Source organism: Lathamus discolor, chromosome 1, assembly GCF_037157495.1.
Source record: "Lathamus discolor isolate bLatDis1 chromosome 1, bLatDis1.hap1, whole genome shotgun sequence".
NCBI classification, from domain to species: Eukaryota; Metazoa; Chordata; class Aves; order Psittaciformes; family Psittacidae; genus Lathamus; species Lathamus discolor.
This window is the reverse complement of record NC_088884.1, coordinates 38,666,776-38,692,766: the sequence shown is the minus strand read 5'-3', so window position 1 is coordinate 38,692,766 and position 25,991 is coordinate 38,666,776. Positions and strand designations below refer to the sequence as shown.

Sequence of the window (25,991 nt, the reverse complement as noted above, 5' to 3'; positions counted from 1 at the left end):
ACACCGTTATCCTGCCGCAGGTAGGGGAACAGTTTTAATACGAATAACGCGTGTGCGGCACTCAGCCAACACAGCCCGACAGCAGCGTTGTGAGCACAGACGCCGACCGCCCCCGGCCAACATGGCCCCCGAGGGCAAACCGGCGACGCACAGCGCCGGCCGCGCTAAGCGCGGAACTCCCCGCCCCATGCCGGGCGGCCGCGCAAGCTCCGTGAGGCGAAGCGAGGCTTAGGGGAGGAGAGGGGAGGCGTGGCGGGTCGAGGCGGGCTGGCTGAGGCCGGCGGAACGGCGGTGTTTGAAGGCTGCGGCTCGGCGGTCTGCTCTCCGCCATGCCCGTGCGCTTCAGGGTGAGGCGGCGCGGCGGGTTGTGTGCGTCCATGTCTGTGTGCCTGTGTGCGCGCCCCGGGCGAGGGAAGTAGCCACCGCGGCGGGCCTCTGCGGCCGGCAGGAGGAGGGAGGGGGTGCAGCCGTTTCTAGGGTGCCATCGGCGAGGTGGGAAAGGGGAGACCTTTGCCCTAAGGAGCTAATAAAGATAGAAACGGTTCAGTCGTGCCGGTGACAGCAGGTTCTGGCGGTGTTTGTTCCTGAAACTTTATTCACGTAAAGATGTAAACAAGTTTTTTGCGTACTTTTTGTGCATGAAGTTATTCCGCGCTTTTTCTCCATAGCAGTCAAGTAGTTTTTGCTCTTCGGAGGGAAGGTAAAGAGGGGCTGTTTGCACATGCATAGCTGAATCCCGCTGCGGCCTTGGTGTTTTTCCCGTTGGAGATCTGTTGCCAACAGACGCCGGGAAGCAGGATGTGCGCCGGTCACTTGACAGACACCTCTCTGTTTGCTGCAGGGGCTGAGTGAATATAAGAGAAACTTCAAATGGAAAACCCCCGAGTTTTGTAGCCCGTCCGAGCAGCAGAAATCCTTGTGGGCAGGACTTCGGTCGGATCAGTTTGGTAAGCAAGTGCCCTGGAAAGCTGCCCCATTGATTGCAAATCTGAGCTGGCTCTGATAAGGATGAGGCGGGGCTGCAAGCCTCGAAAGGTTTGCTGTGATTGAATACATGGCCGCAATGTGCTGGTAACGTTTGCAATTTGTGCACTTTATACAGTAAGGATACATTCCTGGTCATCATTTAGAGTATGTCTTTGGATGCCGTATTCTTTCTGCCTTTTAATGTTAGTGTTACTTTTTAAAACGCGAAAAATACATGGTTTTTAACACGCAGCATAAGCCAAGTCTCAAACGTGAAGCATGCATGTAGTGTTAACCCATACAGGGTATGTAGAAGGAGATGCTGGGTTACCTGTGGAGCATGGAAACACTAAGTAAAGTTCTGCATGTAAGAGGAGACTGACTTGGGGAAAAGTTGCTATAAAGTAAAATTGTTACGAAGACTAACAGGGACAGCTAACTGAAACAACAGCAACAACAACAACAAGATGAGCATTGAATGGAAAAGATTGTGGTGCTGTAATATAATATAGGAGTTAGGGGTTGTAGACATTATTGTGGCAGGAAAATGCAGGGTTGGGAAGTAGAAGACAAAGGAAATGGCATCTGGATTCAAAGGCCTGTAGGGAGTTGAGGAGTAGGAGTAAGCTGGAGGGTGATGACAACTGCAGTGCTTTGAAAAGGAGAAGTAAAAGATAGGAGTTATTGCAGTAGCACTTTTGCAATCTAGTGCAACTGCACTACACAGTCTGTGTAATTGAGAGTCCAGTATATTCATTCCTACAATATAAACGTTCCAAATTATAGCCAGGTAATTAAGAACCAACCACTGGGAGTAGGGTTTGTTTTTAGTTGAGATGCTAGACATTTTAATAAATAATTTAATTTTCCTAATTAATATGCTTTATATGCATTGCTGCTTTTTTCCATTACTGCAAAATACATATTTTTTAAATTTTGCTATCCCTAGCACGTGGGTCTGCCTATGGGTACCTGTATAAGTTCCACAACTTATGAACATTTAAACATATTCTTTTCCAAATTGTAATCAATGCTTCTTTACCAGTCAAACTAAACTGCAAATTTTGCAAGACTTGCAATAAAGTCATGAGTTAGAAATACAGAAGTTTTCCCTTCTCATGTTGTAGCAGTCTTTTCATGCTTGTTTTTCTACATCTTTGTGTTCATTTTCATTCCCACCTTTTTTCTGGCCTTTTAACCATCTACATCTTCAGATGTCACTCTTGCCACCTCATAGAAGTTGCAGATTGTCATTGATAGTTCACTTCCAGTTCTTCCAGTTGAAACACATAGTTGGCAGTTTTAAGGATGACTTGGACCATCACCCCAAGAAGTTAACAGCTGCAGGTACTCTGACTTCCTCCCTGATACTTTTCCAGAGTTTTTCCACTGGAATTGTTTCCTACTACCAGTATGTGTAGGTAGACGTCCAAACATTCTGCATACCTTTCACCATTGTTTGTTCTCTCTTTTTCTACTTAGATTTTCATGAGATAGAAGTTTCTCTCTAGCCTAGAAAGTGTTTCATTAGTCAGTTAGGGGCCTTCACTTCTTTTTCTGTCACAGCTGAGCACTTTACAGTTGGATTATGATTTCCCACTTTAAATGCTTTCAGTCATTCAATCCTATTCTTAAAATGGTAATTTTATTTTCATCTATGTTTGCCAAGGCCAGCAATTCTTTAAAATAACTTGATAGCTGGTTTTGTCACAGCCTTTTTTACAGTTTTGAAGTTATTTTGGTATTCATACTGTAAAAAGTCAGCAGCTGTCTGAGATGGTTTTAAATCAGAGTTGTGTTACATGGATAAGGATCTGTCACTGTCCTGTCACAATCATCAAGAACCTCTTCAGAGATATTGTGCATGTGTAATGAGAAATGTTTCTGGCATACTCTAGCACTGCAGATTGGTTATTCTGTATCTGTGTTAACCACATTCTTTTACTGGCTGTGTTGGTTTTATTGTTGTTCAACTGCTAGAATCAATTTGCGAAAGGTTGCCCTGTGGCCATATTTGCTTTATAGGGTTTTATCCAGCATGGTCCTGGAGCACCATGTTCCTGCCTCTCTTTAGTGGAAAGGAAAGATATTCACAAATAGAAAAAAAGGCAGAATTTCACAGCTGTGCCCATAATTCATAGGCTGTCATTGTTCAAGGATATTAAAATAGGTTTTTTTCTAATAAGTTGCATGATAACCTTATAGTATCACTCTATTACAAGAATAAACTAAGTCTTCAATAGAATGTTTTTTATTAAACCTAATATGTCTTTTTCAGGAATCACAAGAGAACCAAACTTCATTTCCAAGAGAAGGGTGCCCTACCATAATCCACAGATTTCAAAGTACTTTGAATGGACAGCCGATTGTGATTTGAATGACTCACTTGAAACTGAAGCTCTTAGGGCTGCAGAGTTGCACGCAGGCCACAGCAACGATGTGCGTGATGTGAACAGGGAAAATACTGAAACTCCAGAAGGACCCAGACTCCCCTCAGAAGTTCGGTCACCTTCAGTAGATTCGAGAGGTGAAGCAGCTCTTGCCCTTGCAGAAAACAACATGAAGAAATCACTGTCTGCAGCTCCACCAAATCAAAATGAAGCATTTTCATCTCCAAAAAAGGAATTAGAAAAAATGGGTAATGGGGTAAGGGAAGATTAAAATTTTTTTTTTAATTGGCCAGTTTAGAAATTATTAATATGATACTTGAATTTAATGCACATACATCAGCCTCTATTGTCTTACTCTCTCCTTAGTTCTGTTTTGATACTCTACATTGTAGCTTTGTTGTTGGGAGAACAGTACTTGAGAGACGAGATTTTGGTTCCACTTAGGTCAATAGGAATTTGCCCTTTGTGTGCCATCACTATTGATTTCGCTTAAACAAGGTTTTAGCCAATTCTATATTGTTGGGGTTGTTTGCCATAATGAGAAAATGTACTTTGCATTCGTTTAATTCATAGAACCAACCCCCAAACTGTTGGTTTGAAAGGGTGTATTGAAAGATACCTGGCTTGCCAGACATTGTAGGAAAGGGAACCACTAGTGGTGTGTTTTTTTTTTTGTTGTTGTTTTCAGCTTCACAGAGTCCTTCAGAGGAAAGCAGGCATGGATATTCCACGTTTATATACTTTCCCCAGAAATTCTGAATATCAAAGCCAGTTTGTTTGGAAGAGTCCTCATGAAAAGTCACCGATACTTGCAGCTGAACAGGTAACTTTAAAGAATCCAGAAAATAAATGAATACTTTCTTGTATGTATCAGCAAAGTTGCTTATCTTCCAAGATTTCCTTTCTTCCACTTCTGTCAGGAGAATGACAAACGTGAATGTTGTTACATGATTTTTTTTTTTTCCTCCTTAATACACAAAAGTACAGTATAATTAGATGCGTTTTCCTATTATTCTTTATTGTAGTCAGGTCTAGTTACTCATTCTCCTTATGCCTGGTTTTGTCCTTTATAACAAGACCATTTTCTTCTTTTTGCGTTAATTTGCCTTAGGAGCTCTAAGATCCTACTCAATGTTACCCTTCACTTTTACCATTTTTATGTTAGGTAGTATATAGCTAATAACAGAGGCATGTTCAGAGGCATGTTCAGGTGTTCTGTGTTGCAACAGCATGTCTTGCCACTGAAATAATTCAGGTTTCACTATTTATTCTCATTGTCTTTTATGGGTTACCACAGTTTCTTATTCAGTCTCTATCTCTGTGCATATATACTTCTGAGCCCTAAAGTGCATCTCTAGTGTTTTTTTCTTTCATAAGAGCCACTTATATTTAAAAGAGGAGTCTTTTGATTTTATGACACTCTTGTGGCACTTTAATATATCTTATGAGTTTTTGGACTTTGTAGGGTTGGAAATGCTGCTATTTCTAATCAGACCACGAAGAGTAACTCTGGTTGTGAGACTACTTTGTGTTTTCAGTTCACTGTTACTCGGATCAGGACTTAGGAGAGTCAGCCTGGCTTTTGATCATTTTACAGTATAAGATGGGCACTTCTGCTTTTATTTTGTCTTCTGTTTCTTCACTAGGAGCATATGAAGATAGGCTGAGGAAGTTGGGGCTGTTCAGCCTGGAGAAGAGAAGGCTGCGTGGGGACCTAATAGCAGCCTTCCAGTATCTGAAGGGGGCCTATAGGGATGCTGGGGAGGGACTCTTTGTCAGGGACTGTAGTGTCAGGACAAGGGGTAACAGGTTAAAACTTAAACAGGGGAAGATTAGTTTGGATATAAGGAGGAAATTCTTTCCTGTTAGGGTGGTGAGACACTGGAATGGGTTGCCCAGGGATGTTGTGAGTGCTCCATCCCTGGCGGTGTTCAAGGCCAGGTTGGATGAAGCCTTGTGTGGGATGGTTTAGTGTGAGGTGCCTCTGCCCATGGCAGGGGGGTTGGAACTAGATGATCTTGAGGTCCTTTCCAACCCTAACTATTCTATGATTCTACATACATTAGTTGGATTACTACAAATGGTACGCTTTCTTACACATTTCATTATTGAAGCTTATGAACATTGTGCTGTTTCAGAAGAAAGACTAAAATCTAAAAGAGCAAACTTTTTTCACAGCTTATACAGAATAAAAAGCTGTAAGAGTAAGTCTGTAGGCACTGTAAATCATAGGATAAATAAAACTTAGAGAAAATCCTAACATGTATAAATGCTTGGAGGTTCTAAATTTAAGATTAGAATTTCATGATAAAAATTATACGTATTAACAAGCTGATATTTGTTAGTTTTTTGTTGATATAATGGAGAATATATCTGAATACTGAATAATGGCAAAACCTTTCCCTTGAAGAGATTCTGTGGAAATATCAGTTACCTAAGTTAGGTTATAAGTCAGACCTAAAGTCTCATAGCAAAGCTGTGGAAAGCGTATGCTTGTGACATATGGCATGGCCTTTTAATTCAGCACCCCATGATAAGATGATACCTGATCACATATTAGGCAAATTCTCTACCTTGTTTTATAATACAGTATTGATTGGAAAATAGTGGGTAGCTCAAATTACCCAAGCCTTAAGCATCCAATTCTAAAACACAGAACAGCTATCTGTTACTTATGGACTGCACATGTGCTGAGGACTCATAGAAAAGTTATGGCATATGCTTGAAAAAATACGATCCTATATGAAACTGTGAACTGTCTTCCCAAATGAGCAAAAAGTCTGTTGGTGCACTTCAGTAAGAGCAGCGTTTGATCATAGGTTTAACTGTGTCTGACTTGGTCACTTTTAAATGTGTTTTTATCAGATGTAGTTTGTTTTCAATTTGTCCTAGAAGTTAATTAGTCTGCACATGATGTATTTGTGCACAACTGTCTCTCTGCTCGTATGTGAGTGTGTTTGCATGAATTGGTTAACTGATTCTGAAGATTTAGCCTTAAGGTAAGCAAATCACACCTTTGTTTGTTTTCTTCTTTCCCAAGGTTATTTGGAATGCAGGTAAAACTCCTGCAATTACTTCAGAAACTGCATGTGAGAGAAATCTCAAAAGGTCTCCTTCTGTTAATGGTCCACAAGAGAGAGGTGGTTCAGAAGAGAAAGAATTGCCGGTTTGCGAACAAGTAAATATTTCCCTAAAAGAAAGGCGTTAGTATACTTCTGTCATTTTGATTTGTTCTTTTCTAGAATGCAGGGGTGAGCATATATTGAGTTTTTTAGTTACATTTTAGAGCTGGACTCAGTAGTGGTTTTGCTATAAAAGGCTAAAAACAATAACCCTCTGCAGCTCTGTTTTCTCTTATGGGGTTTCTGTAGTGGATTCTGTAGTTTCTGTAGTGCATTTGTTCAGTTTATAGTGACATTTTCAGTGTGTTTTTCCTGGCACCCTAATTTATGAGCTTTCAAGTGGGTTTTTGTTTTTGTTTTTTTTTTAAATTGAAACTTGCTTTTTAGTCATTAGAACAGTTTCTGAAATGTAAATCTCTGATTTGTACTCTTACTGGTACTGGTTTAATCTCTTGGTATGCAGGAGGGCTGAATGGGGGTGTCTGGAATTTTTTGGATCTCATAAATCAGACGCAGTGTGAATAAAACCCAAATATTTTGATGTATGAAAGATGCCACAGTTAGAACTGATTTTCAGCCAATAGTTGCAATTTGAAGAAACGTAGAGGAAGGGTTACAATTTGTTTCCCTTTGCCTTGGTAAGTTGAAAGGTAGAAAGGTAATTAACTGTATTTAGCACAAGGCTGTAACAGGACCTTGTGTAGCCTATGTAGGCTTTGTTACTCAGTTCAAAACATTAAAATGTATTTTATGGAAGTAATATGATTGTGTGAGGTCTTGCATTTCCTTGTCTTGCTGTGGCTCAGACAGACTTAAATGAGATTTTAGGAATGATGGTTCTGGCTGTTTTACCAGATTCAAAGATAAAGATGATTGTTGACTTGGAGGCTTCGTAATTTGAAATTGAGACCTGCCCAGTGATTTAAATCTCATCTGGGAATAAGGAATTTTATATCTCCTTTTACCTCTTTTAGAAGATGACATGAGGCTTTCAGGAAGCATTTCTGTGTTTTTAATACTAGAAATTCAGGTTACGTTTTCCCAAGAGAGCTAATAAAGGGAAGGAAGAGAATATATGAGAAGGGAATTTTGATGGGAGTGTCTAAAACACTCTTTGTTTATACTGATAGCTGTATTCTGGTCTTGGAAAATTTTTTTTTATAATTTTGGTGGGATTTTCTTTTGTTGTTGTTGGTTTTGGGTTTTTAAATTTTTTTTTTCCTTGTATCTGAATAATATCTGTGAAGGTCTCTTGCAGAATCAGAAATCATGCGTGAGATTTCTGAGAGGATAAAATATGCGAGGAAAAAACCTATCTTTGATGTGAAAATTGAACAAGTCAATTTAACCTTTTATAAATGAGAATGACAGCAAATTAAAAATTTGGTTTATAATAAATTCCTTTATATTGCTTCATTATTAAGCTAAGAGGTTTGGTGTTTAGTTTTTTGTTCGTTTTTTTTTTTTATTACAAATTCCAGAAATACGCATGTTAAGTCTTACACAGCTCAGGTTAGAATACACAGGTATTGTGTTATTTTATTTATGTATTTTGTGTTAAATTCATTTTGTCAAGTGTACAGAACAGATCATCTAACTAACTGAATGTTGCAGTCAGGTTCTTAGCTTTGGTGTTTTGCTAGTTTATGTTTGTACTAACAAAGGAATGTAATATTCTTGGTTGTATTAAGTGCGCTAAGCAGCTAACTAAAAATGTACTTTTTGTGAAAGCTTGATGTCAAAAGGAATACAGGGGGATTCAGACTGATAGCTAATGTGGTATTTTTAAAATTATCTTTGCCTTAGAGTAAGAGGGAAGAACCGTTTCAAAAGCCAGCAGAAGATGCAGCAAAACAAGGGAAATCAGAACAGAAACATCCTAAACAAAAAAATAAGCAACATATCAATCCAAAGCCCCTCTCTTTACATACAAGTCGTGGGTATGTATAAAATAGGAAAACATAGCCTAGTGACTAGGTGTACAGGAGCCTAGTACTTTGAAGGATGGACGAAACCACGCCATGCTGCAGTCTCAGAAGCAAATGCCCCCTTGCAGTGCTGGGATTGAGTTTCATGTGGGTACATCCAAACCTGTTGTAAATTTCCATCTGCTTCTCTGTGAAGTGGAAGTGGAAGCTTTCTAATCATACTCATTTAGTTGAACCTTCTGATGCAATAATATTAATACATTTAACATGAATGACATTAAATTGTTGCAGTGCAGCTAAACTTTCAGTGAGTGCTTTGGAAGTTGTATTCACCTTTTAAACTGCTCTCCTGTGCTTACTTCGTGCCTTAAAACTGTGATGATTGTACTCGATGTCTGCTTTTTCTAGTCTGTATCAGCATCTGTCCTGGACTAACAAAAGCAAACACATGAGGTAAAGGGAAGTAGAGAAATCTGTCCCATTTAGGGTAATCTGACAAGCATGGAAATTAAATTATATGTTACTGAGTGCTATCAAAGTATCTTTTTCTTTTGCCACATTCCTACATTTCAGGAACTGAACTCGTTTCCATTTTCCACACATCTGAGATACGCCAAGAGAAATAAAAGCCCAGAATGGATGCAGGTTTTTAAATGCATAAATTAGTTCATCTCTTCTGCCTTTGTGCTTAATGTATGTCCCAGTGATTGCTTTCATTCACTTTCTGTTAGATTTTAGGCGTTAGATTAAAGATGGGAGAGGAGACTTACCTAGGTCTGAATGCTGTTGGATATTGGGAGATAATTACAAAACGATCACTCAAAATTCTGTGAAAATTTCTCTGTGAAAATTTTCATAAAACTTCTTCATGAAAAAGTGAGTGGAGATAGTACAGTTAAAACCTGCAACTCTGGTTTTCATAGCTTTTTGATGTAGAAGATGATAGTCAATTTTGCACTGAGTAGTGTGTAAAGTTCTTGATATTTTGCTATGGCTTCTTTTCATTTAAGGACAAATTTCTGCCTCTTATGCCTTCGATGTGGTAGTACAAGACAAAAGTTTCCAAAACATTCACTGGGCAGATAGCTGTCAAAATGTACAAGTTCTCAATATGCAGACAGGACTGTCACTTCTTATGCAAGCTGCATTGCGTGGCCTGATTTTGCAGCAGAGTGACTGGCATCAAGACAAGGCAGTGATGTGGTTTTGAGCTAATTCATTAATTCTGCAACCAAAACTGAAGGAATTCTGACAGTTTCAAAGAAAGGGGTGTATTGAAAGAAATGTTGAACATAAAGTGTTTGGGTATTTTTTTCATCGATATGTTTCTTTTTATAAGGTGCATTTTACTCTCTGACTTCAGGCTTTTATGATCCATTTCTGAAGAAGGACTGAAAAAGAGTTTTTTTTCTCTCAGTGCTGAATATATTAAAGTTAGTAATGTTTTAAAGCAAGATTAAAACCAAAAATCTCTTCAGATTTAAGCTGATAAATTCTCAGTTCAGTGCTTGAAGACTTGAAGTATTGCTTATTGCCTGCTATAGGTTAGATGATATTAATTTTTCTTTGTATGTGTGTGGCAGAAAGGAAAATGGATCCATCTTTTCAAGTACCGAGGCCTTCTGTAAATCAAAGCCAGTAGGAGATGGATGAATTATACTGACCATTGTTCTGGTAGTCAGATGTTTCTAGCCCAAACAGTTCACCCCACCCATATGCAGAATGCCTTTAGAGTGGAGTTCATAGAAGGAAATGTCTCAGACACATTAGTGCCAAACCAGGCATTTTTATTTAAATGCACTACCATCAGTGACTTAGACCAAGATGCTGCACTTTGCATTCAAGTAGTTGAAGTTTATGTGTATATTGTGTTGTGCTGATTTGGCTGTTAGGGCAAAAGCATCTGACAGAAGGGCTGTGAGGAAAAAAATCAGGAAGAGTAACTACTTGAAGAGCCACCAACTGCGAAAGAGACTTTTTCTCACTTTTCTAGTTGTGTTGTTATGGATGAATTGTTGTTTGTCACATTTTAGCCCTGGCATTTAAGTGCAAGTATACTTATGATTGTTGATATAACTTTAAAAGTGTTCTTAAAGAGTATTCTGGATATCAAGCTTTATTCTTTCTGTCTTCTTTTTCCTCTTCTCATTCTTGATTTCTTAGGAAGATGAACACTGAATATAGGGCAAAATTTCTGTCTCCAGCCCAGTATTTCTACAAAGATGGAGCATGGTCTCGTATTCGGAGTAAATTTTCCAACCAGGTGAGTATTCTTAAAAAACCTGAAGCCCGAGTATGATTTCTATTTTGATTTATAGATGCAAAAGTCTTTGAATTGTGGTTTTCATAAGATACAGTTTTGAGATTATAATACTCCCAAAGGTGAGTATACAAAGGCAATTAGGTTCCGTCAAGTCAGTATAATATATAGTAAGAAAAAGAGGAGATGCTCTGACTGAAAGAATATATAAATGTGACATCTAAAGTGAGGGAGGAGTTTTGTTTCCCTTACAGTCAGAATCATTCAGAACAGAGTATTGGAGCATATAACATCAGCATTGATGTTAAGCCAGATTTTAACAAGCAGAATTTTTCAAATTGTAGAATTGGATGATAAGCGATTCCAAGGGAATAAAAGGAAAATGCCAGTATATGTATCAGCCTAGGTCAGGTTGATAGTCAGGCTCAGTTTGTTAGCTTGCCATGCTGAATCCATTAAAAGCAGTCAGCTGAATTCAGTCCTGCACAATATCAGATTGAGAATTTCTCTTGCAAGTTTCAGCCAATATAAGTATTTTCTTGTAGATTGTTCCGTAACTGTGATCAGTGTTATGTAAGAACTCCCTTGTCAGAACTCTGAAAATGCTGATTGGCTTCAGTACCATAGGATTTCTTAGCAGTGTTATTGCACATGATTTCCTAAAAAATCAGTACTGTTAGCAGCCTGCTAAGAAGCTGCTAGAGCTAGTTCTGCAACTGTTAGTTTTCACTGAATTGATTTAGGCTTCTCACAGCTTATGGAGCCTTTATGAGATGCTGTGCTACTACCTGAAAGCATGAGTTTCCTTGTCAGCTGGTACCAAGCTGATGTGTAAGGTAGAACTGGAACAGATGGCTCTATGGTGTTGGGCTTTGAGATTGCAAATAACATTCTCTGACAATTGTAGGAATAATGTAGCATTCAGTTCTGTTTCTCACTGGACTTAATTTAGCAAGTAATTTTAGGCAACAAGAAATGTATATTTAATACAGGCTAAATACTCAGTGCAAAATGAGTCTTAAGACTATAGCATAGTATGCGATGATTCATAATCAGATTTTGTGTATGCATGCATAAGGTAATCCATTCTGTGAAAACAGCCTCAAGATGATGTTGGAGGACTAAAAACAAGTGACATTTTTTTATTTTTTTATATGTATTGCTATATGGTTTGGGTTTGTTGTAACTAAGGCTGTAGAATATTCTGAACTATTGCATGCAGCCTGAGAAAGTGGTATGCAGTGTATTTCTGTAGAAGATTATGTCATTTTTCTGGTATGTAAGACTTTAATTTGGAGACTGGCTGCTGTGTCAGTAACATTCAAAACAGTCAGGAGCAGTGCTCAGCTTCAAGAGCAACTGACTAGTAAGCAAGTAAAGGGACGCTTTGCCTTGGAATAGATTGTGGCACAGCCAGCTGGGAGGAGTCACTGCAGTGGAGTCAAGGGAGAGAATGAGAAAACTGCAAGTGGACAATGGATGTTCTGCTTTACCAGGCATGATCCTTTATGAGTTAGGTTTCAGAGATTTGCAGCATTTCAGAGATTTTCATTAGTTCCAAAGACTTTTGCAGCATGTAATTAGATTGTATGGGAAACCAGTATATTATCACACATTAGATAAGTGTTTAGGATGTGTCTGACTTTCCATGGAGGTTTTCTTGCTGACAAGGGAATTGCAGGAAACTGGAAACAAGTCACTTGGCAGTAGGCATGAACAATTAAAGAATTAAGATTTTAGGGCCTTCTGAGTGAAGTTGTGGTGGATAGCTGGATGAGCCAAATTAATTTTAAGACTATAATAAGTATTTTATTGATGACAAATGTGCTTAAATTACACATTTTTGATTACATACACATTTTTATGTATGCATGCCTACATTAGATCCTAATATGAGCTCATATAAAAGAGGCATTTTGTAATTGGACTTACCAGAATTTCTCCTGTCTGTTAGACTTGAAGTCCCATGCCTGTGAGCATATGTCATAGTTTAACCCCAGTCAGCAGGCAGCCCCACACAGACACTCGCTTACTCCCCTGTGTCGGGATGGTGGAGAGGATTGGAAGGGTAAAAGTGAGAAAACTCCTGGGTTGAGATAAGACAGTTCGGTAGGTAAAGCAAAAGCTTTTTGTGCAAGCAAAGCATACCAAGGAATTCATTCACCACTTTCCATGGGCAGGCATGTGTTCGGCCATCTGTGGGAGAGTCGGGCTCCATCACGCCTAGTGGTTACTAGGGAAGATGAGCACTGTCACTCCAAATGTCCCCTGCTTCATCCCCCAACTTTATATGCTGAGCATGATGCCATATGTTGTGGAATGTCCCTTGGGTCATTTGGGGTCAGCTGTCCTGGCTGTGTCCCCTCTCAGCTTCTTGTGCACCCGCATCCTGCTCACTGGTGGGGTAGGCTGAGAAGTAGAAAAGGCCTTGACTCTGTGTGAGCACTGCTCAGCAACAGGGAAAACATACCTGTGTTATCAACACTGTTTTCAGCACAAGTCTGAAACATAGCGCCATAGGAACTACTATAAGGAATTTTACCTTATCTCAGCCAAAACCAGTACAGCTTATCAAACTAGTTTTCCTAGTAGACAAAGAATAATATTTAGCTTGTGTAAATGAGTTACTGTGTAGGATTTTTTTTTTTTCTCTATGGAGTTTTTTTAATTTGTTATTGTCTTGTTAATATTTTTATATGTATGATTGATGGTTATAGTTCTTAATAAGAAGTTTTTTGTGGCGGTAGTGAAACAAGGAGCATGGTTAAAGCTTGGAACTTTCTGGTTTTCAGGAGAGGTTGGAAGAAAACGAGGTTTGCCTCTTAAAACTTCTAATAGAAGAATAAAAATCCTGATAGACCCAATTCTTGGCCAGGCTTTTTTTTTTTCATTTGCAGCATCCATCAGTACTTTTGTTCTAAGAACTACAAGATGACATCAAGTATGGCTAAAATAGTAGGTCTGAATAAAATACTTCGTTCACAGTTGAGACATAAGAAAGAATCCAGCCAGTTAAGAAATGTGTTAACAGCAGATTAATGAAAGTCTGCATAACTTGAAAAAAAGTGTCAAGTGCATCAGTTTTATTATACAGCAACAAAAGTACTTTGGGCATTTGTGGTATAGGCTGCCCAACAGTCCTTTTGGTTTCTACATGATTCCATACCTGTTCCCATACTAGTGCACTGACATGAAATGGTCCTCAAAGCTGTATCTAACCTCAACATCTTGTGGGTTCTTGACATCCCTGTCGAAGGAGCCTACAGAACAACTCTTACTTGATGTAAGTGGTTATTAGGTGATAAGCTCTGACCCAGTCTGGTTGCTCTCTTAGTTGCGACTGCACATGGGTAACTTTGGGTCCAAAGTAAACTTTCTTAAATTCTGATCCCAGACAGGCAAATCATAGAATGGTTTGGGTTGGAAGGGACTTTAAAGATTACCCAGTTCCAACCCCCCTGCCACAGGCAGGAACACCTTCCACTAGACCAGGTTGCTCAGAGCCAGAGATGGGCGGCCACAGCTTCTCTGGGCATCCTGTGCCAGTGTCTCACCACCCTCACAGTGAAGAATTTGTTTCTAATATGTCACCTAAATCTCCCCTCTGTCACCTTAAAGCCATTCGCCCTTGTCTTGTCCCTATGTGACCTTGCGAAAAGTCCCTCTCTGGATTTTTCTGCAAGTCCTGAAAAGCTACTAGAAGGTACCTGGAGCCTTGTCTTCTCCAGGCTGAACTGCCCTAGCTCTCTCAGCCTGTCTTCGTAGGGGAGGTGCACCAGCCCTCTGATCTTCTTCATGGCCCTCCTCTGGACTTGCTCCAGCAGGTCTATAATAATACCAATTATTACCATACCATAATAGAATCCTGGTATGACCTTAGCCATAGCTATTACTCCTAGACTGCTACTCTACAATATATTATTAAGGGCTGCTGTCCAGCAGTTGAATGAAGAAATCTTCTTTAAGTTATGGTTTTGAAAAATTAATGTGGGCAATTCATAGTCACAGTAGGGGGCTCTGGGGCCTGTGTCCTTCTGAGATAATGCTGCCCCTGAGTCACTGAAGGAGATGGTTGTCCTTTGTACTTCTTTACAGTTCACTGGAGACATAGTATTCTTCCCCTCCCTGTAATGTCCTGTTGCTCTGGATTTATGTTCCTTCTGTAGTGGCTATCATAATTAATTTTTCATTCTTCTACTTCAAGTGAATAATCCAGTAAATCACTTGCACCTGAGACTTTAAACTGGACTTGTAAAGTGACAAGCATATATTTTTAATGGGCTGGTTTTTGGAAGCTTCTCAGGTTGAATTATGGGATGTTAGCTGGTGTGGGCTAAGTGAATTTCTGTTTGCTGCATCTAGTTTCTTTTAGTGGGTTTAGTGGAATTTGGCCCAACTCTTCCTTGCAGGAAGAACAATGTGAAGTCTGTCATGAAGGAAGAATAAATTAGAAAAGCTATAAAAATGTGCTAGAGGAAGTGTCAGTACTACTTTCCTGCTCTTTGAGAAAATGCTTCCTGTGAACCATTTTTTAGTGAGCCAGAATTCACAAAGTATTACAGAGCTATTTTGAATAATTTAAACATAAAAGTTTTGTTGTTGCTTTTTCTTCCTTCACTTTAATTATGTTTGGGTGAAGGACAGAAGACAGTGTGAGTGTTTAAGTAGTTTTAACCATGAAAGTGATTGTGCATAATTAAGAGTATAATGTTTGGAGAATTTCACTTTTATTTTTTTAAGACTAAACCTGACATCTGAAGAGCTTTGTGTCTCATTCTTAGTTACTGATAGTCTACAAGGGAAGTTTTGATACTATGTCTTAGATAAAATAGCACCAAGAATTCTCATCAGCTCCTCGCTGAGCTAAAATTAATGTAGCTAGAGACAGTTGCTATGTTCACAGCGTAGAAACTTAGTATTACACATGCACATAGATCTGTTGACTTGAAATAATCATAAACTAGCAGTGAATGTATTTTTGTGTGTTAATGCTTAGAAATGTAGATTAATTTCCTCCAGGCTGGCAAAAAACTGGTGAAACACTAGTACTGATGTACTTGTTTTACAGCTTTTTACTGAATCTCAGGGAGGCAGCATAGAGCTATGCTGGTAGGCTTTTAGTATTTAATTTCTTACTTAGAATGAAGTAAAGTTACAAGAATGGTAACAACAATAAAGTGTTGAGAGAAAAATAAGAAATTTTAAAATTATTCTGTGTTCTTCTCTTTAGGCTTCTCAAAACACCCTAAATTCCATGTGGTATATGGAGGTTGGTTGCATCTATGTTCCTGTTTTGATGTTTGGAGCACTGTATCTAAGTGCTGGTGGGAAAACTAGAATCCAGCACAAAACTTATTTGTAGTGGCTACATAGCTCTTTGTGCTCTTGGAATGAATAATTGACAATTTTGCTTTGGTGACATGGCTCAAACATGCTTACTAAATACACCCTTTTGTTGTGTTTGCTTTCTCTTTGTTGCATTTACTGCAGCATGCAATGTTTGTACTGTGGATGGCTCTGTATTATAAGTAATTTGCTTTTCTCCAGTAGCTGCTATTAGCTAATGCAAGTATTTTATAATAGCCTGTTGGTGAACTTTAAACAAACATGCAACTTACGAAACCTTGATGTGTAGGTGAAAGAACTTCGAGAAAGAGCAAAGGCGTACAGGCAGCGAGTAGAGGGAACTCACTTCTCCCGAGACCATCTCAATCAGATCCTGTCTGATAATAACAGTCTCTGGGATGTGTCCTCAAGTTCAAGTTCAGAAGAAGGCATCAGCAACAACATCAGAGCACTAGATCTTGCCGGGTAAGGTTGTTATTCCTGCCTATTATAGTGCAGCTTTGAAATGGAGCAAAATGATGAATATCAGCATAGCTGAGAGATCTTGGATGTTTGACTGGAGTCAAGATGTGATAGGGCAGGGTGCTCAATAATCTTATCTAGGCCCCCTTTCACCAGAGGTTGGACCAGATGGTGTTAAGAGGACCCTTCCAACCTGGCTGTTCTACAGTTCTGTGATATGTAAATTCTCTAGAACAGATGCAGGCATTTACCTTTTCATAGATACATCTGTTGATATGTGCTCAAATGGAAAATGGGGTACAGTCCAGTCTTCTGAAAGGAGAGAAGGTTGCTCCTTTATAATTCTCCACAAATGCATATTTAGTGTGGCAACCTTAGTCTGTCTCATCAAGTCCGGAGGAATTTCACTATGAGTCATACTGAAGTAATACTATTTCTGCTGGAATGGTATGAAATGTATTTTGCCTATTGAGATGTTACCAGTGTTCTTGTCAGGATTAATTAATCTAGTGGTTGAGTCTTAGACACTGTTTAGTTCCAAGATGAAGGTTTAGGAACTGGAATGGTGTACATCCATTTTCTTCCTTTGAAGGCCATCAGAACTGGCCGATACCGCTAGGAAAATTCAGAATTGGTATTTTAGTAAAAGGTACAGACTTTTGTTGAAGGAAGGAGGACAAGAAAAAGCCATTTTTGTCTTATTTGAGATCTGATATTTGAAACCGTGCCTTGGATGCCTGTGTCTGTAGACCACTTACACTGCCATATGTGCACTACTTGTCTTCTGTGTGAGAGATCTACCCGTTTGCATGCCCTAATAAGGGCTGGGGGATTACATGTAAAAGGGTATTTATTACACTGTGTGTGATACTGAGTATGGTGTAATTTGTTTGGTTTATTGATTTGGTTTTTTGCCTGTGAAATGCAGATCCTCTTCCTGATCTCATTTCTGTGCACTGGGCTAATTTGCACTGATTTCTGTGAGCAGTTGAGAATTTAACACTTTCAAAAAGTTGTGCCTAGAGAGGAGTCTTCTGAACTGTTTGCCTTTCAAAATTGTGCTATCAGATGTCCCTTTATACTAAACTTTTTTTTTTTTTTTGAGCACTTCTGATAATCTAACTTGTTGTTTAATTTGGAAATAGAGCCCTAATTTTACATTACATTTTTTGAAATGATAATCCAAAAAGAATTTTCGCAGAGTCTTGTTTGAAGATGGATTGTGCTTAAACGTCAGTTAGAACTTCAGTGGAAATTTAACCATTTATCATGTCAACTCTACTACTTTTTAATATCTGAGATATATTTTTGGCAGAAAGGCTGAACTGGATAAATGTGTTCTACATAGACGTGTATATCATGCAAATAGACGTGTATATCATGCAAATCAATGCTATGAAACACTGTGTTCTTTGTTACCTAGAGTTTCCGAAAAGGAGACTTCACCAAGCCCACAAATGCAGCAGCAGCCTGACTCAAGGAAACAGCCACACCAGGACAGCACTGAGACAAAAGATGTGTCAGATGCTTTAACTGTTCCGGTCAAAAGGCGTTTAGTTTGGGGTGAGCAAGAAGGTACTGAAGAAAGGGAGAATCAGCAATCAACAGAAGAGGGAGAAAAAGAACATGAACAAGCTGCAGTTGTGGCTCAGCAGTTAGAAGAAAACAATAAAAATGCCAATGAAGACAAGAAAATAGAAGGGTAACAGTGAACATTTTTGTGATGTATATATAAAATCTCTTCCTTTAACATCTCAGAAATTTGTAGGTTAACTAATTTTTGGTTTAAAATCAGATTTACTTAAGAGAGCATAAGTTGGTGTGACATTACTTTTGTTTTTAATAGTATGATAAGAAATGAGAAAGTCCAAGGCATTGGGCTGGTTGATGAGAATGGATCGATCGTTAGGAGTAGGAGATTTCTAACTTGCAGGACAGAAGTTTGTAGAAGCAAGCAGTTCTAATGTTTTGGGGTTTTTCTTCCAAAACGATAAAATTTGCAATATGGGCCTCTTACACTGTTCCTTACACAGCAGCCAAGTGTACTGAAAATTAAAGCTCACAATTTCTTTCAGACAGACCACGTAGGATTGATAGGACTGAAAGGATCGAATACATGCCAGTCTTCTACTTAAGCATCTGTTTTTCTTGAACTTTGCCCCCTCCCCAGGAAAGAAACAAACCAAAACCCAACCAAGCTTGTTGGCCATGCAGAGCAGCTTAACCCCTGCATGTTATGTAAGTCTGCTTGAGAGCTAGAAATGAGGCATTCTTTGCCTAAATGTCCCCAGAGTGTGCCTAGCATGCCGCGAGAGGTTCAGGTTCCTTGCACAGTGTGAGTATGCCCCCACCTCCTTTTGACATGTGTCTGGAGGAAGAAGACAGAAGTGGTACTGCTGATTTATTTAATAACCTGGAGGCTAGAGCAGTCGCATAAATGTGGGATACTTGGTTTCAGTTCTACCACATTGACTGAAAAGAGTCAAACCCGCATTCCCCCCTCTGAGGTGGCAACTGAGTTCTAAGATTTTCTGGGTGAGTGCTCTTTCCAGCTCTCCTGTTGAGTCTGCTACTGTGTAGCAATACATTCAGGGTTTGTTGGGACAGAGGGAGCCTGCGTTTGCAGCTTGAGACAATTTATATATGTTACCCAGTTGCATAAAAAAGAATGACATAAACTAAGACTGCAGGGCTGGAATCCAGGACTTCCCTTTGCAAGCAGATGTTTTGGCTGCAGGCTCTTGGTGTTTTATGACCCCAACTGTCTTGCCCTAGGCTTCATTGTAGGAATGTATTAGAAACAAAAAGCTCAAGTGCAAGACTCTTGAGTCCTTAGCTAATCCTTTAATCATTTCTCCCTTTTTTTTTTTTTTTTTCTCTAGTGTGAATGCCTTAGTATTGAATTCTTCTGCAGCTGTGTCAGATTCTTCTTCTGTATCCTCAAGGACAGGAGGCAGGCTTCCAACCCCGAAGCTGAGAGCGCTTGGTGGAGCTCAGAGAACTCATCATGATCTCACTACCCCAGCTGTTGGTAAAAAGACTTTTAAATGCAAAGTAGTATTTCAAGAATTAAAGGGAAAAAAAAAAAGACATGTATGAATTAATTTGTTAGATTATTTAAGCTAATAAAGTGTTTTTCATTTTCTCCACTGCAACAGGAGGTGCGGTTCTAGTGTCTCCTCCTAAATTCAAGTCTTCATCTTCACAGCAGAGAACACGAGGTTTAGGAGCAGACCCTTCTTCAGCTAAGCAAGGTGCAAGAGAAGCTTCGAAAAGAAGGTCCTTCCGGGTGAGCCACAAAAGAGACTTACAATTATGCATTTTTGGAATATGCTTTTTAATTACTAGCAAATATTTAATTATTTTTTTTTCTTGAGTTGTCATCTACTATTCTAGAATTCTCAGCATCTGTGACGAGTAAAGGCTGATGTCTGAGTGAAAAATTTGTTGGGGGGCATCAGGCAAAGGAGTTGAGGCTTTTGGAGTAAGACTGGATGAGCTCCATTTTGCTTTTTTCTGCTACATGCACAGGATCTATTAAAAAAACCTCAAACAAAACAAAAAAAAACCCCAAACAAAAACACCCCCCCCCCCAACAAAATACACACACACAAAAAAGCCCAAACCCAAACAAAAAAAAAAAACCAGCCCTCCACATTAAAGTTACTGACATAGGGCACAGTCCAGATTCCTTGACTTGAAAGAAATTCAAGAAGGGTTAGGTGCCTGTGTACAATGTGTGCCAGAATAGCTTCATTCTTGCTTTCCTTTACTTCTGTGCTTCTTTTACTTTGCAGCTTGCATCGTCGATAAAAGAAAAATAGAAACATTTAGGAGTCGTTTAACTGTCTTCCTCTCAAAATTGTGGGTTGGTTGGTTGGGTTTTTTTTAGGTCAAGTTGTGCTTAGTCTGTGTTCTACAAAGACAACGAGCATTTTGCTCCGTACATCCCTGTAGTATGTTCTGTGGTAGAAGCAGACACAGTTGCATGAGGAGGTAGTTATGTTGATTTAAAATCTAAAAATAGTTTTTTGCTGTGAAGCAAATCAGCTTTTGGTTGGACCTGCCTAGATTACTTTCAAACCACGTTATTAGGAATGGATTTTCTTTTAGCTGTCTCACAAGCTTGAAATACTTACTTTTCCAGTGCCATCATGAGAAGTGTAATGTAACAGTGTTAAACCAACATTTTCTGTATGTGAGCATCTCTGCTGGAAGGCTGTATATGAAATGTTGGCTTTTTTTGTGGGGTTTTTTTGGGTTTTTTTGTTTTTTTGTTTTCTCATTATTTTCTTTCTATTGTGTTTTAGCCTGATGCGGAAGTGGAAGCTGTGCCACTCCTTACCTCTCCACCTGCTGGGCTGGGAACCTTGGATCCTCTGCCACTTAGACAGGAACAGTGGCCTCCTAACAGGGTTTCTGATCAGCAAGCTCCTTTTACTTCAGCCCATCAAGGGTGTTCCTCTACACCTCATGTGCAGAAGACAGCCAAAAGCTGTTCTATCCCTTGCTGGAGTTCTTCTTGTCGTATTCAAGGGACTCTCAAAGATCCAGAATTCCAGCATAATGGTGGGTTTGGGGTATTAACTGGCTATGTTAGAGTGCTGCAGGATAGGAATGGCTACAGTGCAATGCTCGGGCCAAGAGAGTGCTGAGATTGTTGCTTTACACTCTATGAAGAATGTGATGCTTGTAAACAAAAGCTTTTCTACTACTTGTTTAGTCTTGCTGTGGAAATGTGTACAACTTTCCACATTAGTTTCAGATTCCATTAATATCATTGTATTCTAGTGGTCTGTTTTCTAATTTTGTCTTATTATTTTTAATAAGTACTTACTCATGATGAAAATTAACTTGGTTTAGCATCAACAGTTGTAGTTTCTAATCTTTTTATGCTGCAACTAGATGCTGTGCTGCTTTTCCAGCTGCAGTTATCAACAGCAGTATGTAACTGGGTACCTTTATGGTATAGTATTATTTTGCAGGAGTTGTGGATATCTGAGAGATAAGCTCCTTAAATATTTCTGCAGGATATGGAAACAAGCCATCTATAGATGATTTATTGGGTATTGAGAAAAGCCTTTTCTTGACTGAGGAGGAATTTGTGCTGGCACAATTCGAAGATCTTAAACAATGCTAAGGGCCACTGGGGATGTGACAAATAAAAGAATCCTTAACTTCTTAGTCAAAGTTTATGTGCTTGACTCCATTCCAGAACGACTTTCTAGAGCTGCTTAAGGTTCCACAATTTTCAATCCTTACATTATAAGGATTAGCCAAACTAAAGTAGTATTTCTGCTCTAGAATGGAATGAGTAGATGTCAGGTTAAATGGGATGGTGAAATCCAGAGACTTTCCTCAGAAGGAGGTTAGAATCGGTGCTATGTTCTAGCTCTGCACCTCGAGTTCACTAAATGCAGTTCACTAAGTAACGTAGTATCTACACAAAGATAGGTACCTTGAGAAGTATACAGTAGAACAAGTTTATTTTACCTCAGTTTAAAGGAGTCTGGTGGAGTTTTCTGTATGTTTTCTATTCATAAGACTCATGTTTTGGAAATAATGTTGCAACATTTTTAAATGTTGTAAAATGAAATATTATCCTTTGTCTATTTTGAAAGGATGAAAAGCTATTCCTTTGATTTTTTTTTTTAATTTTTTTTTTTTTTTAAGGGAATGTTGGCAATCCAAAAATGAGATCATTCCAGTTACCTCTTCAGGAAGGAAACTATAATGATGAAGGTACTTCTTATCCTGAAGTATTGTTGTATGTCATATGTATATTACCTAGACTAATTTTAACTTTTGCACTAATGTGAGAGGTTTCTGAATGCAGTAATTCATACTGGTTTATGTGTTTGCATGAATAACTACTGCATTGTATTATATTTCATCAAAACAATGTGAAAGTGTTCATCCTAATAATCTGAAGCAGAATATGAAGGTATAAATGCTACCAAAAATTAAATAGACCATTGTGGCTCAATACGGTTACTGCAGCTTGCTCAGTTCTCCACCTAAAATTGTTTCTTCCCTGCATGTTTTTAAGCCTTTGTGTAATAGCAGCAGAAACACACTGCAGAATGCTCACAGCTGCAGTAACTTTGGATGCAACTTAAAAGGTACCACAAATTTTAAGATAAAGATTTTGCTTGTAAGACTTCAGCACCAGATAGGCAGCATAAAATGATTCCTCTGACTTGAATTTTCGCAGCTGTTCCTCTGCTCAGACTGTTAGGGGTACTTATGGCATCCTGTTATTCTGATTGCTGTTCTAGCCTTTTTTTTCTCTTTACTGTAAACTTTATCTGGAGGAGCAGCCAGTGCACAGCCCACCAGTGCATCTTGGCCTTTTTGTGGGCAGACACAAACTGTTTCAGTAGTGTGAGTCAACTAAAGGCACTGTAGCCTCATTAGCTTGAGCTACTGCTGTATATTGTTTCTTAGCATGGTGTATGAGGTTGAGATTGGTGTGGTGTTGTGCTAGTTGCAATCACCTGTGTTTGGTTTAGAGTATGGGCAGAGCAAGTTCCTATCTGATTGCAGTTTATTTATAAATACACCCCAAGCCAACCAAAAGCTTTTTTCTGTAGCCCTTATGCTTGTTTGCTCCTTGGTTTTAACCAAGGTTGAGACTGATTCTCTATTTTACTCATTGCAGTTATCTGGAAAATGTGTGGGTTGTGCAGATGGCTCAGCCAAGCATCTGTGTGTCTACATAAACCATACAAAATCCTATAGTACTCTGCAGCTTCCCACAAGCTTGCTGCACACAGGCTAAATGCTATAACTGCTGTTTCTTTTTTTTAATTTTTTATCTTTGAGCTGAGTGATGATGTATGAGCTTTCCAAAACAGGTGAAGTGTGCCAGCTCACAGGTATTTCGTATGTCCATATTTGTCCATGTGCATACAAACCTGGGAGTTATTCCAGTGACATGTCTGTCTGCAGAAGTGCAGTTAGCAGTTTTCTCATACATGGGAATATAGTTGTTATGCACAGTGTATGAGCCTGTTATGGGCTGCTTGGATCACTGTATTTCAGGAATTTACAAATGCTGCTACAAAGTTAATTGAAACACTGGCAAAGTACAGGTTCTGTTTGGGTTGAGTTGTGGAAATTTGTTTTGTTTCCCCCCAGGGAGGGCTCGAAAATAGTGATACAGTCGTTTTTAACCTATTGCTGGAGAATGGGTGTAATTAAGGTCATTGTTCATAGAGGGCATTTCTGCAGTAGCATAATGTAGTGCTTTATCAGAGAAGCAGCATCCAGGCTGCTTAATTTTAAGAGTTCTGCTGGATGAAAGTAGTCCCTGTATTCAAAAGGAAGACCTTTCAAAAGTACAATTTTAAAACATGCTTCTTGTCTTTGTATTAAACTTCCTGTTTTCTTCATAGGACACATTTCTTTTAACAGCTTGTGGTGTGCAGAAGAGCTCTTTTTGCAGCACAGGTTATGGTAGTTAGTCATATGTTATTCTAAGATTGTCTGCTTTGCTTGGAGCAGTGAGTTACTTTCATGAAGGTGTTATAATCAGAGTCCAGGCTATACAGACTTCAGTGGCAGAGGAACGATTTCCGAGATCTTCCGATGCAGGGAAGTAAATGCAGAGATGACTTGGAGAATCTGGGAATTCCCAGGTGACCATAGGGATCTCATTATGGAGTTTGTCAAGAACTGGGCATGTAGCTATGTTAAACTTACCTAGCGTTGTAATAGTTTTCTAGTGAGATTCTTCTCCAGCATGTCAGTTACTAAGTAATAAAATTGAGGTGCATTGTGGTACTATTTTAGCACCCATGGTGAAAGAGGGCATAAAAATATTTGCACTTTTGAAGTCTGCCGTGAGTGTCAACTGTGTTTTAATAGGTATATTTAATCTTCCTATTTATTTTTCCCCTTGTTGCTTTCCTTACAGATGACAGGTTGTCTCAGATCTCTGCTCGCTCGGCAGCATCTAGCTCGCTTGCATCTCGGATACTGGAACGAGCTCAGAAGAGGAAGGATTTCTGGGGCAAGACATAATCTCTCCCACCTGTTGTATAGAAACTGTTCTGTAAAATGATTTATTTTTTTATAGTTTGTAGTGTACATTTTTAAAAAATTGTGCTTGTAGATACCATGCAGCATCCTTTCACTTAGCACTAATATGGCCCAAGGTTTAGGACTTGCCATCCCAATTTAAATCTTCAGTATTTAAACCAGTGTTGAAAATGTGGGTCCTTTATATCTGAGAGTTACATCTTCACTATGACACAACAGCCATGTGGTTTGGGTTTTGTTTTTTCTTTGTTTCTTTTTTTTTTTTTTTTTTTTTACAGTGACACCTCTTGAAACCAAGATAATTATTTTTTTTTTTTATGCAACCTGTGTGTAGCTTGCCAAGTTCTTCTGCTGTAGTCATGCAGTATGACCTGAGGGCAGTATTTAGGGGCAACACCATCATTCATGAAATGCCTCAATTACTTGATATTAATCAGCTGTCTTAAAGGCAATTGTGGTATATTTATTTGTGTTGTACTGACAATTCATACAGTAACATAGTGCTGTAACAAAAAGTTGCTGTTGCTGCTTACAGCTTTTAACCTGTTACCAAAAAAATCCTTTTTTTTTTTTTTTTTTTTTTAAATGAAGCTAACTTGGAACATACAGGAGTTTGTGAAAAGGACACAAAGTATTAGGGTTTGTTTGCTGTCCAGTTTTTTTGGCCAGGATGACTAATAGAGTTGAGTTTGTCAGAGGTACTTACGTGAACATTTGTCTTTTTTGTGGAAAAGATCCTTGTTCAGTGCTGATTTAAACTTCTCTAGGAACAGCAACCTTATGCAGTGGTCTTCCCCAGCCCCACTTCAAACTCAGGTATTTAGGAGGAGTTGATCTCTTAAAGTAAATTCAGAAGAACGTATTTTCCTGACTTTGATGTTTTAATTACCTCTCCTAGTTGCCTGTTTCTGGGAGACTGACATACTGTTGTGACTGTCACAGTGAAAAGTATGATTTATGCTGACAGCTTGTTTTATCTTTCTAAGAGATGAAACAAATTAACTTGAAGTAGAGGAAATAGGTGGCTAGCAGGCAGTTTAGTTCTTCTTGTGTAGCTTCAGGTGTTAATATTACTTCATTTGAAAATTTTATACAAGAACAACTTGAATTTTGTACACATTTACGTACATTTTGATTTTGTATACAATTATGTATGCATATTACTGAAAATAAAAATGGTTGATTTGTTTCTACTCAAGTTATGCCGGCTAAATTTGTGGAACATATTATATTGGCACTTCTGTGTTCAGTTCTGTTTTACCTCTTCAGCTGGAATATTTGTGGACTTTCTAAAGACAAGAAGCTGCCCCATTTCTGGTTTTCAGAAAGTTACTAAAGCTAGATATGTTGATACTTGGAATTATGATGGCTACAAATACTTGTCCTAGACATTGCAACAGCATATATGCCAATTTTGCTTACAGTATTGCAGCATTGGAGTACTGTGTGCAGTTCGGTTGTCCTCAACATAAAA

The 25,991-nt window shown here is 38.8% G+C and overlaps 1 protein-coding gene across 3 annotated transcripts; it reads left to right on the top strand.

The window, feature by feature from the left end:
• The first annotated feature begins 261 nt into the window (after positions 1–261).
• Positions 262–25,715, top strand: MDM1 (Mdm1 nuclear protein). 3 transcript variants are annotated; one of them, XM_065668534.1, is made up of 15 exons: positions 262–347; positions 842–947; positions 3,245–3,612; positions 4,045–4,179; positions 6,397–6,534; positions 8,285–8,418; positions 10,570–10,669; positions 15,897–15,935; positions 16,302–16,477; positions 17,898–18,176; positions 19,357–19,505; positions 19,633–19,763; positions 20,785–21,043; positions 22,148–22,216; positions 24,393–25,715. In XM_065668534.1, the coding sequence occupies exons 1-15, from the start codon at positions 330–332 to the stop codon at positions 24,497–24,499; spliced, it is 2,208 nt and encodes a 735-aa protein (XP_065524606.1). In that variant the 5' UTR covers positions 262–329; the 3' UTR covers positions 24,500–25,715. The 3 variants fall into 3 exon arrangements, with proteins under 3 accessions (XP_065524606.1, XP_065524625.1, XP_065524615.1); XM_065668543.1 differs by lacking the exons at positions 262–347; positions 842–947 and having other exon boundaries at positions 3,532–3,612; positions 4,107–4,179; XM_065668553.1 differs by lacking the exons at positions 262–347; positions 842–947; positions 8,285–8,418 and having other exon boundaries at positions 3,523–3,612.
• Positions 25,716–25,991: the final 276 nt, after the last annotated feature.

Excerpts from the sequence above, each read along its gene's own strand:
- MDM1 (XM_065668534.1), top strand. Across the intron at positions 15,936-16,301 it reads ATTCCATGTGGTATATGGAG|GTGAAAGAACTTCGAGAAAG; the intron begins GTTGGTTGCATC and ends CTTGATGTGTAG. Across the intron at positions 19,506-19,632 it reads TCTCACTACCCCAGCTGTTG|GAGGTGCGGTTCTAGTGTCT; the intron begins GTAAAAAGACTT and ends CCACTGCAACAG.